Source organism: Mus musculus, chromosome 5 (genome assembly GCF_000001635.26).
Source record: "Mus musculus strain C57BL/6J chromosome 5, GRCm38.p6 C57BL/6J".
NCBI classification, from domain to species: domain Eukaryota; kingdom Metazoa; phylum Chordata; class Mammalia; order Rodentia; family Muridae; genus Mus; species Mus musculus.
This window is the reverse complement of record NC_000071.6, coordinates 118,583,619-118,599,732: the sequence shown is the minus strand read 5'-3', so window position 1 is coordinate 118,599,732 and position 16,114 is coordinate 118,583,619. Positions and strand designations below refer to the sequence as shown.

Genomic DNA, 16,114 nt, shown 5'->3' with positions numbered 1-16,114 from the left:
CAAACCATGTTAGTCTCCCTACTTTCAGCACAGAGACCAGAGAACAACTCAAGGCAGCCTAAGCACTACCTGCTACCTCACGCAAGCCTCGTGCTTTCCAGCATGACAAGGAATGGATGGGTAAATAGAAACGGAGAGGCCTTCTCCAACGACCACAGCCAGAGCCTAGCACTGCAGCAAGCCACTTTAGACTGTCAGACCATAACAGTTATCAAGCATTTGTATCAAGTTTTTATTGACCCAAAAGCATTTCATTTACCTTCCATCCTGTTGTCACCGTGGAATCTGCTAGGTTCTGGGATCGGTCTAGACTAAGTGGGTGTTGCGAGGCTAACCTCTAATGCTATCAGAGAAGTGACAAAGGCGGAGACTCCTCCTGCACTTTGGTTTGCAGCTGGGTCAGGCAATGCAAAGACAGACCATGACAAAACTGAGGGGATCCTGCGTGCAGACCTAGCTCACCCACAAAAATCTAGCTCCTTCTAGAAACCCCAGTTTATGTCAGGGATACATGCCCTTTCTTATAGAGAAAAGCAGTGAGAACACAATGTCATTTGGCAGCAAAAAAAAAAAAAAAAAGTGTTAATAAAGCCAACACCAGTTCTCTACATATACCTATGTCTCTAAAACCTTTCAAAGCCAATATTCAACTATGCAATTACTTCTTGAATTAGGCCTTTAGCTCTAGCAACATTTATGAAGTCTCCTGATTTTCTAGCCATACACTTAAATTGGCCTCCCTGAATAAGGGCTACAATTTTATCCTTTTAATGAATAACAACCCCAACTAAATCTTAAAAAGTTTGCTATGCAAAGACAAGCTTTTGAAAGAAAAAGAAACCAGAGGGCAGGAGAGATAACCGAGCACGGCACTACTCAAAACTGACATGCAATCAATGGCCACACCACACACAGCATGCTCCTCGCCAAATTAATCCCATTCATGCATGAAATATAGTTTACCTACTGTCAATTGACATCTCTGCTCCAAAGATAACTAACACTTGGTGAAAAGAGATTTCGCAGGCTATAGAGGAGGCTCAGCAGAGACTAGTGCTCGCTGCTCTTACAGAGGCCCCCAGAGCAGCTCCACACCTACAGCTCCAGCTCTAAGAGACCCAATGGCGCTGAGCTCCTCAGGTGCCCACACTCACGTGCACAAATTCACACACAGACAAACACACGCACACAACATAATTAAAATAATAGAAATAATTTTTAAAAGATATTTACTTGGGCTCACTGTATACAGAGTTTTCATGTTGGGAAAAACAAAAAACATTAGACCATGATATCTCTGCTTCCCAATAACAACCCCCAGATCAAAACTTTATTTGACTTTTGTCTAAAGCAATAATCTTTATAATTTTGCCAATTGCTTAATTTTCATATCAGTGGAACACAAGCCCTCCCTTCACATTCTACCTCACTACAATCTTGGTATAAATGTCTCATTTTTCTTTTAAAAAAACCTAATTACATGGTTCAGTAAGTTGCCTGCGGTAACACACTGATGTTATTTACAGTAGAAAGTTAAGACTTCAGCTTGCTCTCACAATTTCAAGCATGTGTAGGTTAATAATTCTAGTTCACTGATTCTCTTTCTATTCTTCATATGAAAGAATCTGAGTAGATATCTTTCCATAATTTTACAATAAGACTTTGTTACTCATTCAAGTGTTAATAAATGTCACATCTCTTCAGTATGTGTAACTCATTAAGTCAAATATTTAAGTAAGCATGCATGTTCACACAGTCATCATACAATACTACTTTATAGCTTTGGCAAACTAATTCAAAACAAAATATAGGAAAATAGAAATGTGATACCAATGTTTTAGGCCGGCTGTAGTGACACCCATCTTTAATCCCTGTGAGGCTCCAGCCATCCTGGTCTACCCTCTCATATATTCTTAGCAGTGGTCTGTACATGCGCCTCTCATATACCCCTTAGACTATAAATCCCTCTAAGTGAACTCACAAATAGAAGCACCTATACAGCCACACACACTCACGAGGTTCCCTGCTTTGACACGCGGCAGCAGTCTCAGTTCTATTTAAGAGTATACATACAACAAGCTAAAACAACTGTCTTCCTCCTGCAACAATTTGGGTTTGCTATGAAACGTAGAGAAGGGACCAGCAAGATGGCTCAACAGGTAAAAGCCCTTGCCACACAAGCCTGCAGACCTGCATCCAAGACCCAGACAGAATCTGTGGAGGGAGGAGAGAACTTCCAGCAGTTGTCCTCCAATCTCTACTGCTTGACCACAGTAGCACACACACACCCACATGTACACACATGCACACATGTCCACAATAGCACATATATCCCCACAACATGTACACACATGCATACATGTTCACAGTAGCACACACACACCCACATGTACACACATGCACACATGTCCTCAGTAGCACATGCACACAGAGAGAGGGAATGTATGGGAAGTGCAGATACATTTCCATGAGCGTGTTCCCTTTGCTGCTGTGCATTTGTATTATTCCCCAGTCCCCACCCAAACATTAAAACTAGAAAATAATTATTTCAGCTTGAAAGTGGGCATTAATATTTGGCACTACCTGCTACCCAGAACAGAATCAATTGCTTAGAAAAATGCCAAAATGTAATTCTCATCTGCGAGCTCACGGTGGTCAGTGCAGTAGCAATGGCCGACAGCTACATTGCAGTTCCAGAGTGACTGCTGTGCGTGCCAGCTCAGGTCCTTATTAACTTTGGCCTCGTAATCCAATTCATAGTGAGGAAACTCAGACAGTGACAGGTTAAACAGACTGAGCAGAGGCTCCCAGCTGGTCATTAACTATGGAGATATCACTATGCCAGATCCAAAGCCACGCCTCTGGAGCTCACAATGCCCACCACCTTCTCTGGCCTCACTGTGACCTTCCCTCACAGGGCTCCAGATACTTCAAGCATTCCAAGTACACGGCTATGGATCCAACACTGTGTCCTGAAGGAGTGAGCACTGTCATTCCATGGAGGCTGCTTTACTAACGTGCACACATACCATGTACCGAGGCAGCAGCTTGGTGTTTACTGTGGTCTGCCAGCCATATGCTACTAAGTCACATCATGACAAGGTGCAAAACAGAACCAAGAAGCATGAACAGTAAGTACTTCAGTACCCCTGGTAATGCCGTAACAGTGTTGCCTGCCCGAGCCTAACACTCATGCCTGCTGGCGGGACTCTGCTAACATTTATATTGCCCGAAATAAAGTAACTCTTAAATAGGCTGACCGGGAAAGGGCGTGTTACACTCTCAATTCTACTGCAACCAATAGGAACTCGGTTCCTCCTCCACCCCAAGGCTTTCCCTACTACTCTACACCTCACTATGCCACTCACTTTTCTAATTAGATGTCAAATATCTCCTAATGCTTGAGTCACAGACTTTACTTTCAGCCACTTTTACATGCAGAAGTGGACAACCTGTGTGACAGGCTCTAACTTTCCCAACGCTCAGCACACAGAGAAGAGGAGACACTCAGGAGGCCACGGCTGCTCAGCAAGAGGAGGCACTTACAGTTCTCAAAGGAAAAGAGCATAAAGAAGACACCATTCCCCGGGGCAAACACAACTGTCAGCTGACACCTTTGGCTCAGGCCCATGCTCAAAGAGCAGTGTCCTCCACCTCTTTCAGTGGTCATCCTGCTGGCCAGTATAATTAAAATGTAGTGTGTCTGCTGAAAGTGGCCCACACCTTTAACCCCTGCACTCGGGAGGCAGAGGCAGGCGGATTCCTATGAGTATGAAGCCAGCTTGATCTACAGAGCAAGTTCCAGGTCAGCCAGACCTACAAAGTGAGACTTTGATTGTAAAATAAATAAATAAATAGCATTTCTATAACTTAAAACAAAACAAAAAAAAATTTTTTTAAATAAGTCAATCTTTGCTTAACTCTTGCCAGTATATTCTCACATTAATGACCTACGTGTGTGACATGAAGCAGCTCGGGAAGAGCAGTCCATGCTTACACGAGTTTTAATAGTGCTGCAACAAGCTGGTCTCACACAACAGCACTCACTTTGCTATCAAGCCAGGCCATGTGTTTTCTAACTTGTTACGAAATGAACTGAAGACATCAGGAAGGAGAAACAGAACCAAAAGTAACAAGGAAGAGCTGGGAGGTGGCTCAGCAGGTAAAGGTGCTTGTCACTAAGTTACCTGAGCCTAATGGCTCAGCAGGTAAAGGTGCTTGTTACTAAGTTTCCTGGGCCTAATGGCTCAGCAGGTAAAGGTGCTTGTTACTGAGTTTCGTGGGCCTAAGCCTTAGGATGTCTCCACAGGTATGCCATGGTGCACATGACCTCCCATCAATCAGTGATAGTTTAAAATATTTTTTTAAGATGAGAAACTAAAGGAGAAAAATGTTTAAAAATCCACACATGAAAAAACTAAAAGAATGCAACAGTTTTACATTCAAACAAACACAAATATAACCTACCAGCTAGAAGCTCTCTTAGAGACTCTGAAAACCCAAACCGTAGGTGGTGTGAAGCTCTAGCTGCATCTACATCACCTACTAATTACACGAGGTTTGGACATGGACATAAATTCTGAGTCTGCGGATGAGCGCACTAGAAAGCAACCTCCCCTAGATAGAGTGAACATACACTAGAGCATCAGGGAAGAGGTTTGCAGCCCAGAGGTAGCTCAATTAGTCCACTGTGCTATACTGCCCCCTAGCTGCTGTGGCAAGATACACCACCAACAGGAGAAAAAAAACAAAACAAAACCAAACAAACAGGGCTGCCAACAAGTTTCAAGAATTTGGCAGGAAATCCTTTAGGCAAATTTAGAACCTTTAAAGCAGACCCACAAGAATACACCGGAGTTTGCTTTATGTCTTCCCGTAATAAATAATAAGAACATAAACTAACGACACATCTCAGCAATGCCTGCAACATTTCAACCACAAACTAACTAGAGCGGATTAAGTTCTAAAGCCAGGCGAGAAGGGCCAGCACTCCCCAGAGAAGGGCCAGCACTCCCCACGGAGACATGGGCTAGCCAAGCAAGGCGCACAGCCTGTCACACAGCTCCACACAGCTCAGACTCAGGGAGTCCTCGGGCAGCACAGCAGCGTGGGAAGGCCTGCCTCCAAACCACAGAACAGCCTGGAACAGCTCCTGACTTAGAGAATTCTGTAGGACATGAATGAGAAACTTGGCGAGAGGAATGGAAACTACTAATAATATTTTCTGCTACTGTAAATGTATGGTAAACATAAAAAATAGTTTAGACTAACAAATATTTTTGCATTAATTCAAAGTTTCCAGGTGTCAGATGCAAACTGAAGTCAAAATTTAGTTAATTAAAAGTTAGTATTTCTGGAATCAGTAAGAGAAATAAACTGAGATACTTTAAAGAAACTTATCTTTCCCGAAAACAGTATCCAAGGTTAATTTAAGATTTGTCCAGTAAAAGATGCATTAGATTTCTGCATTTTCAATTTGCCAACAAAGAGTTGAGCTGTTCACATAGCTGTCTTACTAGTTACTCACAACTCACTATTAATTTAAAAACAGGGGTGCCAGGCGGTGGTGGCGTACACCTTTAATCCCAGCACTCGGGAGGCAGAGACAGGCGGATTTCTGAGTTCAAGGCCAGCCTGGTCTACAAAGTGAGTTACAGGACAGCCAGGGATATATAGAGAAACCCTGTCTCGAAAAAGCCAAAACACAAAACAAAAACAAAAACAAAACAAAAAAGCAGGGTCAGAGCCTTGTCTCCTCCCAGACACTGCCCACTGGGTACACAGTACTCTAACAGTAATGATTTCAGAGGCCAGAAGGACAGGGTGGTGAACCCCTGTACCCCAGTTGGCAAGAGGCTGAGCCAGAAGGAGTGCTTCAAGTTTAAGGCTATATGTTGACTCTGTCTGTAAATGATAAAAGAATGGACTTAAGGTGATCTTACAAGGTTCTAATTTTCAGCATGACTAAGGAAGAACAAGAGAGTTTAAGGAAAGAGAAATGTGGGGGGCGGAGGTGGGGGAGTGAGGCTATTCTTCTGACAAACACACTGTCCACTGCCTGCTTGGGATCTGTTTTAAGCAACTCCTAAATATAAATTCCAAAATTTACAATTGTTCAAAAAACATATGCAAATATTTTTTAAAGAAAAACAAAATCCTTACCCTGCAGTTCATGATGTATTACTCCCACTAGGTTGGGTTCATCTCCCCACCAGAATATCCAGAGCTCTTTGCAATCTGGCTTGACATCACGACGCCATACACACAGCAGGTTGGCTTGCAGACAGCGGATGAAACTTAACAGGATTGGATCATCTTGGGCTGGGGCTGAAATTATGGGTCCACAGTCCCCGTGCCCTCCAAAATTGTACCTACGCCATTTGATTCCTGTGAGTTCAGCCTGGAAAACGACAAAAAATTTGCAATAGTTTTGATTTTTCCTTTTACTTACAGACCACTAAAAGCAAATTCCTATAGGAAGGGAAAGCTGATAAAATAGGCATTTGTATTAAACTTCACACCACAAGGTCTCTTCAAAGGAAGAGCACACATCAGAAGGCTGTCGGGACAAACATCATATTAAATACCAAAATGAAACAAGCTCGCAATCATTATGTGCTGCTGAAAAACTTTTATTCTCCTGACCATTTATTAGGTACCCATATTTTTAAATATTATCTTCAATTATTACTTGCTGTTCAGTTCACAAATTACACTTATTTTAAAACCAAATAAGGGCAAAGAGATTGATCAGTCAGCAGCTAAGAGCACCAGCGCTCTTGGAGGGGACCACAGTTGGATTCCCAGCATCACACAGTGGCTCACAACCCCTCTTAACTCTGACCCCAGAAGCCAGTGCCTTCTTCTTCATGTCTATGGGCACAGGACAGACCTGGTTAACACACATACATGCAAGTAAAACTCTTGTACATACTAAAAAAACTTTTAAATACTTTTATAAATAAATAAAACAAGTAAGATTTTAAAATAACTGTTGAGGCACAGTGGCCCACACCTTAAACCCCAGCACTCAGGAGGCAGGAACAGTGGATCTTCTGTGGGTTTGAGGCCAGCCTAGTCTATAAACCAAGTTTCAGGACATCTAGGGCTATGTAGAGGGACCATCTCAACAACAAAAGTCCAAGTTGATTGTTCCTAACACAAAAACGTGAAATTCACACTGCTTCTAAATCCACACTTGGAAGCACTTGAGCTCACTTCACATTAGGGATAGCAAGCCAGAGAAACATATGTCAACAGCCCTGAATCTGAAAATCCACCATCTGAAACATCTGGACCCCTTGTAGAAGACATTCTGAGGAATTCCCACTCCCTCACCCTGTGCCCCAACCTCAGCAGCCAGTTCAGGAGGTGGGAGTTTTCACCAGGGCAGCACAGCATGCTAAAAGGCTCCTCAGGAAGTAGCTGCTAACACAGCAGCCGGCAGCAGCCAAGGCACATTACACAGAGCCCTGCCTCCTTAGCACGGAACTTTAAACAAGCAAGCAGAGGCCGTGTGTTCTGTGCGCAGTTCACACACTTCTACTTTCGAATTTCCTGAAGCTTAGGTTGGATGAACTGGACAGAACATCACAAAGAGAGCGGGGCTCCTTACTTAGTAGCTACAAACTGGGACCATGTACTGGACCAGAGCAAAGCTGACTCACCACAGTCCTGTATCGAACAGCCCACGTGCCCCCATCCCTTCATTTCCTCTCCCACAAAGCCAGTCATTCTTATGGACAAATTCTTTAAAACAGAAGCACCACAGGGCAGAAAAGTAACCATCTGCAACCCAACCGGGACTAACTCCAAGTGCTTAAACAGCTGACACACAGCATACGTATGTGCGTGTATTTAAGACAGAGTCTCACTATGTAGCCCTAGCTGGCCTTGAACTTACTGTGTAAGCCAAGCTGGGCTCCAATTAAGCAAGCTGCACTTGCCTCCTAAGTACTGGGACTAAAGGTGCAGGATACCATGCCTGGCATATTTTCCTTAAGCAACAAGGTATCCCCAGTATTTACATAGCATCTACATTGCATCAGGCAAATGTAATCTTAAAGACCATCCTAGGTGCATGCAAATCCTGCGTTTCTATGCTGCCTGGGGATCTGAGGCGAGGCAAGGCAAACAATCCTGACAGGAGGACAGCTGGCCAGCTCTCTGAGCTCTCCCTGGCTGAGGAAGTGATTCCTTGGCGCTCCCCTCTTCTCACTGCCATGCCTACACTCTTGTCTAGTTTTCTGTTCAAGCCCCCATGTTTCTTCTAATAAAAGTAATATCTCTGTGCTTTAATCAGAAAGCCTAGCATTATTTTCTAAGTGTCAAAGGAGATAAAGTAAAAACAGAGTAGTTCGATTTGGAGAAGATACAGAGAACACTCATCACTTAAGCAAGAACACTGTCCTACGCCCAAGAACCCTGGGCGGGGGAGGGGAGGGGAGCACGGGCGCCAAAGACACAGGACAAATCACTATGACAGGGACCATGCTGTAAGTGTAGAAAACAAGGGCACAGTAGAGACCTGCACCCTGGCTGAGTCTGTCCCCAGGAAAGCAATGCACGGAGACACACGGAGACTCACTGGAGCACGTTCACCTGTAGTGCCCACCCTCGCAGCTGGGCAGGAAAATATCTGGATGACTCCAAACTGCTCTCTAGCCCCAGCTTCTGCGCTAACTTCCTGTGCCTGCTCTCAGTGGCAGAGGGAAGCCACTGTCACCTGCTGTGCTCTTCACAAAGCTGTCCATGCAACAGTGTGCTGTAAACTCCACACAGCACTGCCTGCCACAGGCTAACTAGTCAACCAAAGGAACTGGGAAACTTCCAATTATTTCAAAACATTCGGTTCCCTTACTTTAAAGCTAAAATTAAGTATTATAAAAGTCTACCTCGGTAAGCCTTGACACCTAACAGATGACTATGATAAAGCCAACATGGGGGGGGTGGGGGAAGTGAGGTGGGGGTTTCAATCTTGGCTCAGTGTCTAGTAAGGGCAAAGCTGAAGACCCAGCACCCTGTCCCAGCACAGCTGCTATCTCCTATGAGTGTGGAGCAACGGTCTTTGCTCACCTCCTCTCAGCCCCAGAGCAATGGAACAGGCCTTGCAAGAAACCTCAGAAATGAAACCAAGCAAGCCTGGGTCTAAAGTCAACACGGGCTCCTGATTACTGAGACACTAAAACTCTCCAACCCCTCTTTATTTTTTTAGTCTTTCATTTATTTACTGTATAGAAGTGCTCAGGGTGGGAGTCAGCTCTCTCTACTATGTGGGTACAAGGGATTGACCTAGGTTCTCACCTCATCAGAAAGCCCTTTCACCTGCTGAGCCATCTCACTGGCCCTGTTTCCCCCATTTCTGACAAATGCCTAACTCTAACACTCGAGCTTTTCTTTTCAAAGTCTTGAACCAGCCCTGAACCTAGTGGCACAAGTGCAGCCCTAGAGATGCAGGTCGCCTAAAGGCCCAGACCTGCCGAGCAGAGACCTGGGAATAGTGCAGGGGCAGAAAGCTCTCTGAGCATGGGTGGCTGGCCACAGGTTCAATCCCTTACTCTCCAAGTCTTTGTTTTTGTTTTTTTGTTTTTGGAACAAACCTTTAAGCATTTTGATATTCAAATTATCCTAGAGCTATATTTATGTTAAAAGAATAAACAAATGCATAATTTCAGGTTAGTTCTAAAATATAAAACCAAAAAGGTAGAGTTTACTCTTCAAGGAGCAAAGGTGGTCCTCCCATGTGAGCAGCTCCAGCACTTGGCACTGAGAGCCTGACTCCACTGGGCCCTTGAATTCTTCCCCCTGCCTCAGACCTTCCAGCCACGTAGCTCAAGAAGTTCAGATTCCTCACAGTTAAATAAGTCATCCCGAATCATAAACCTGACAAGCGACAGGTCCCAAACATAGCTACATTGAAGCCACAAATGAATCTGAAACATAAATTCTTTCCACTCTGCCATGCTCCTTCATGGGGCTAATGTTAAAAATTAGCCCTGGAGGATTAGAGAATCAGACAACGAAAGCACCATGGGCTCAACTTAGCAATGATGCGAGTGTACGGCCATGCTCTCTAATCTAAGAATGTTCATGGCTCTTTCTGTGGTCTTCCTGGGGCAATAAAAACAATTCATAAGAGTGGTTGCACCATCTCAATAATCCAGAGACTCCGATCCTTACTGCCTCAGGCACGTACACACGATCACTGGAGGACAGTATACTTCTTGGAGGATATGTATTTTTTTGAAAAGAAACTACCTACCCTAACAGAAAGAGGGGATGGGGGGAAGGGCTGTTTAACAGGGGAAGTGAAGGTTTTCTGAAAGAGGAGCTGAGCAGATGGAACAGCTGACAAGAAGAGAAGGCCACTGCAGTCAGCTGGCAAGGATGCTGAATAGATTCAAACAGACCCAAGAGCAACGCCTTCCCAACCAACACCCTACGTGTGATGTGGAGCCTCTGTATTGATGTAGTCTTAGTCCTTAGGTGCACAGCGTTCAAAGAGCTCTTGCTTTTCACACTAGATATTTCACAGCCAACATCATATATCTGCAACATAGCCCCAGAGTTAAAACTCGATTCACTGGTGCGACAGCACAATGAACCTACAGATGTGTTGTTGGTAAGAACAAACTGAGGTCTGCCACCACAGCTGGACAGTGCAGGAGATAAGAAGCATCGGTGTGGAGCTGCTCTCGACAGCTCCATGAGGCCTCCATGAGGTCAGGAGGCCCACTCCAGCCGGGGGCCTCAGCTTTAGGAGCTATAAAGTGCTACGGCTGACCTACATGCCAGAAATGAGCTCACCTCCTGCCCCAAACTAATTACATCTCACTGGCAAAGGCAACTGGTAAATTACACAAACCCTTATCAGACAGCTCAGAACCATCAGTGACAACATTTCCAGAAGATACTCAGACTTAAGAAACCTACTACTGGGCTGAAGTGGAGGAAAGAACTCTGTGGTCCAGCATTCGCTTAGCATGCGCAAGGCCATGGGAGGCGGACGACATGCATCTCTTACTGCCAACATAAGTGCCCTAGAAAATCTCAAGTGTGCCTTTGCCCTCTCCCTACTGTGACAGAATTACTACTCTAGCAGATTAGGAAAATACAGTAAACACATTAAATCACCTCACAGATCAAAGTTAGGAAAGAAAAACAAATGTTGCATGTAATGGAAAGCTTTTGTTACAATGTAACTAATCGGCTCCAGGTAAGAACGGCAGGGTAAACACACACACACACACACACACACACACACACACACACACTTACTTTTGCTTCTGCTCTTAAACCACACTAAGCATCAGTGAAGAAACTTGTTTCTTTGGGCTATTCTCTCCCTGAACTATAGACACAACAGCAGTCAAGACAAAAAAGAGCATCTGCTTTTCAAAACCCGTGCTGCTGGTACTCAGAAGGAAAGATGTGGCCCTGAGTAACCAACCCCAGAGACAGAAAAGGTGGGATGCAAGCCACTGGCAAAAGTGCTCTTCAGCCTTAGGAGCTGTGGACACCAGCACCTCCTCTTTGAGGGGTTGAGAAGAGGAGAGAGACATGGTAAGAAAATAGGTTGAAGCCTGTTGACCAGGCCTGAGAGATTGAGACATCCTCCCACTGTATCCCAGCAAAGAACAGAAGAAACTTCTCCAAAGACAGAGGCCATGGAGGAGGCAGAGGCTATGCTACGGAGGGGGCAAGAGCAATGGAGGAGGCAGAGGCTATGCTACGGAGGGGGCAAGAGCAATGGAGGAGGCAGAGGCTATGCTATGGAGGGTAAACCTCTATGTACACAAGGATAAGGTGATAGCCAGGGGCCACCTTCCCAGTCAACCCTGAAGTACCAGACAGCTGATAGCCAGTCTAGAAAAAAAAAATCCCAAAGCAGTCTGGAATCTTACATGCTACAGAGAATGGCCCCAAAATACTAACTCAAGTTCTCCAAACAAAAACAGCCTGCTCCCATGTGTGCAGGCACTGTAACAGACAACACTCATACACTGGAAACTACTGGCAGCTTTGCCATCAACGCCTCTATGACCAAGGGCTTCTGATGAGCTGAGGAAAACCAGGTCCAGACACAAAAACTAATACAAAGTTTAGAGGAAAAACCTAAGTGAGAAGAAAACATCTGGAGCATCCATCACTGATTCTCTCAGAAACTGCAGAGCTGGCTGAGTGGTTATGAGTGCTGGCTGCTCTTGCACAGGACCAGGGTTCAGTTCCCAGCACCAGCAGAGTAGAGTGCTCACATCCATCCCTACCTCCAGTTCCAGGGGATCTTGATACCCTCCCTCTTCTAAATTCTGCAGGCACCTGACAAGCACATATTGCATATACAGGCAAATGACTCTTACATATAAATAAATATAGGAAACCTTACAGAACATGTAACCATTTAAAACTGAAAGGGAACAGAAGGCTCAAAGAAAGTAGAATTAAAAGAAAACTCAGTGAAATACATGGAAGATGAAGTTCAGGGACTCAAACACACACAAGGCTGACAAAGTAAAAACTGGGCAGGTAGGGAAGGTGGGAATTAAATGGGAAGATGAACCAAGAAACTTAAAGCTAAGCACAGACTCCTAGAGCCGGGCTGCAGCCCCCTGGTTGCAGCACAGACCTGAAGCTGCAGCTCGCTGCAGAGCACTTGCCCAGTGTGCCTTAGGTAACACTATGGAATAAAAACTCTAAGAAAAAGAAAACAATGAAGAATTACCTAATGTAATAATTCATGGAAACTTCTCTCTAAAAAACCCTGTGAAACACTACATGGACAGACCTCTCTGGATACCTAAAAGAACTAATGAGATGGGCCCCACAAAAGGCCCCACTCCACTGTGGCACACTACAAGACAAGACCCTCCAGCCTCCATGAAAGAAGACATCACATGAGCAAGAGGGCAAAGTGCGGTGACTCCCAGAGTCTCATGTCAGATCTGGAGAGCCTCAGGCAAAGCAGACGGCAGCACAGAACTCCCGAATGCAGAGCAGGAGGAGCAAGCCCAACCACTCAACTCCTCGTGTGTGAGGAGCCTCCTTTCTCCAGGTCTGCATGCAGAGTGTGAGCCACGAGGGAGAGAGGCTAGGAGCCTGTGGGAAGCCAAGGAAGGCCCACACCCAATGACAACTACAGGCCAAGCTTGTACCAAGTGACTGTGGCGGGTCAGACGGACCCAGTAAAGACCCCTCAGGAAGCTGTTGCTGGTCATATGTCCACTCTGACTGAGGACCCCGAGGTTTCAGACAACAGGGCCAAGATGAGGGACACTCAGGTAAGACAACTTCTTATTGTGGGACATGACCTCACATAAGGGAGAGAAAAAATTATCAACAGTAAAGGGTTTCTAAACAAGCAGTCTTCAAAAAAATAATTTTAAATCAACATGGTATGAACCCAAGGTCTTTCAGGCACTCTGACCACATTGTATCTCAGGACTTGAGCACAGCCTTGGTTCTGAATGTAGTTTGGCAATATAACTCACACACCATCACACACACCCAACACTGCCTATACCACCTCCGCTCAGCTACTGCTGCGTGCACAAAGCTTCCTCTCATAGACACATGATGAGTGAAACAAATACTTTCAGTAACATCAGCATGCTTAAATCAGCTGTCTCTGGCTGGTAGTTTGTATAGGCATGGCCTCCATAGACACACAGGTTTAAATACTTTGGAGTGGCATCTTAGGATGTTTGGCATTGTGGGAAGAAGAAAGTCACTGGGGGTGAGCTCTGAGGTTTCAAATGCTCAAGCAAGCCAGGTCCACTGTCTCTATCTCTTCCTGCTGCCTGCCTGCCTGCCTGCCTGCCTGCTGAACCCAAAGTAAAACTCCTTCTCCAGCACCAAGTCTGCCTGGATGCTTCCCAGCATGACCTATAAGCCAGCCCCAATTACATGTCTTCCTTCCTAAGAGTTATCATAGTGGCTCTCCACAGTAGTAGAAATCCTAACTAAGACACTCCCTGTTTTACTCAATTACAGTGTTTGACTTTAAAACTTGCTGTTTGAGTCCTTGAGTTTCTTTTGTTTTGGTTGGTCTGATCTCTAACTATGTGTGTATGTTGGTGTGGGTATGAGCAAGTGAGTGCAGGTGCCCTCCTCAGTGACTGAGCAAGTCAGAGGCCCCGGACGCTGAGCTGGGGTGAGAGGTCAGTAGCTGCCTGATGGGTGCTGGGAATGGAACCCCAGCCCTCAGTGAGAGCAGCATTCACTGTTCACAGCTGCGCCATCTGTCCAGCCCCGCTAATGTCAGTTTCATAAAGAATGGCTCAATCAAATGCTGGCTTGGGATTAAGGATAGAATTCCCAACAATTTATGAAATGGTCCTAAATATACTTCTGCCATTCTGTACCACATATTTATGCAAAGTGGCATTCTCAGCATCGACAACTATAAAATAAAAATGTATCAGCTCTACCTCCTGCACTTCAAATGGTGCCAAGATTTAATTCTTTGTGTAAAAAAAGAAAAAAAATAAGTACACCCACCTCATTAGTATGGAAATTTGCTTTCATCTTCAATAAGTAGTAAAATTATAAGCATACCAAATAATTATTTTAAAGTAAATATATGGTATGGTTTGGTTTGGGGTTTTTTTCCTTAGGTGAGGGCATTGGTTTTGGTTTTTGGAGTTGTTTGGTTGGTTGGATTTTAGGATTTCTTAGTTATCAGTAAATATTTGGCTTATGTGTGCCAGGATCACATACAAGTTTTTCCAGCATAATATAATTGAGAGGAGAAAAAGTTTAAGAAAAAATATAGAGAAGCACTTTAAGAAGGAAAAAGGACCACACATACGTGGAAGGCAGAGGCAGGCAGTCTGGTCTACAGAGTGAATTTCAGGACAGCCGGAGCTACATAGCAAGGCCTTGTGTTTAAAGAAAAGAAGATGAAGAGGAGGAAGGGGGGTTAGGGTTAGGGGTAGAGGGAGAGAGGGAGAGAGAGGGAGAGAGAGGGAGAGAGAGGGAGAGAGGGAGAGGGAGAGGGAGGGAAAGAGGGAGGGAAAGAGGGAGGGAGGGAGGGAGGGAGGGAGGGAGGGAGGGAGGGAGGGAGCCAGAATCAACACATGGAAGGAGAGAACTGAATCCTACAAGTTGTTCTGACCTCTACAAATGCACACATGAAGGCACACACATGCACAAATGTGCACACACACAAATAAATTAAAAATGTTAAAACGTTTAAGATAAAAATGAGTTATAAACTTAGTATGAACAAATTCCTAAGCATAGAACTATTTAGTGCCCCATAAATTGTGTTAAACACCAAGCAGCTGCTTATCTGCTTTTGCTTTATGTATGTGCAGCCAAGTGCTGATACACATGCAGGTATGTGTGGGCATGCACACATATGTGCGCACATGTGTTTAGAGGTCAGAGATCAGCCTCAGGTGTCACCCTCTTTTCCCCCTGAAACTTGGCATGGAACCACTTAGGCTACGGTCTGCCTTCCCAGCTCTGGGATTACACACTTGCATCAGGCCCAGCCCTTTTACATGAGTTGCTGGGATAAACCAAGGTTCCTCGTGTTTGTAAAGCAAGTATTTTACCCACTGAACCACACAGCAAGGCTGGCTTTGGATTCACATCAGCATATGAGAGAAAAGTGGATTCAGAAGTGTGGTTTGTCAATAAAAGTTTCAACACAATTAAATCTTAGGGTTTCATTTCTAGTCATACGTATACATATCTATGCACACTGAGTACAGTGCTCACAGAGTCCGGGAGAGAGCATCAGCACCATGAAACTGGAGTCACAGACAGTCCTAAGCCACCCAAGGAAGATGTTTAGAACTAAACTCAGACCTGTGAAAAAGCAATGTATGTCTCAGAACACTAAGCAAACAAAGTTTTCTGTTAATGAAATGCTTCCTTTAAAAAAATATTTTAAAATAATTATTTTGGAATACAGGCTCTTACTGTATAGCCCTGGCTGCCCCAGAGATCAGCCTGCTTCTGCCTCCCTAGTACTGGGATTAAATGTGCGCACCACCTAGCCTGCTATGTTAAATTACATTAATAAAATGTAATGGCTAGGTTCTATACAACAGTCCTAACTTACCAGACACTACTGTTTTGCTTCTAACTACTAGTGCCACACTCTGAA

The 16,114-nt window shown here is 44.6% G+C and overlaps 1 protein-coding gene across 6 annotated transcripts in view; it reads right to left on the bottom strand.

The window, feature by feature from the left end:
• Window positions 1-16,114, bottom strand: part of Med13l (mediator complex subunit 13-like) — a 205,109-nt gene that overhangs the window by 165,706 nt on the left and 23,289 nt on the right. For all 6 annotated transcript variants that reach the window (XM_011248248.3, XM_030254882.1, NM_001347445.1 and 3 more), the window contains exon 2: window positions 6,163-6,400. In XM_011248248.3, the coding sequence (XP_011246550.1) occupies window positions 6,163-6,400 (238 nt within the window). The remainder of the gene's footprint in view (window positions 1-6,162; window positions 6,401-16,114) is intronic.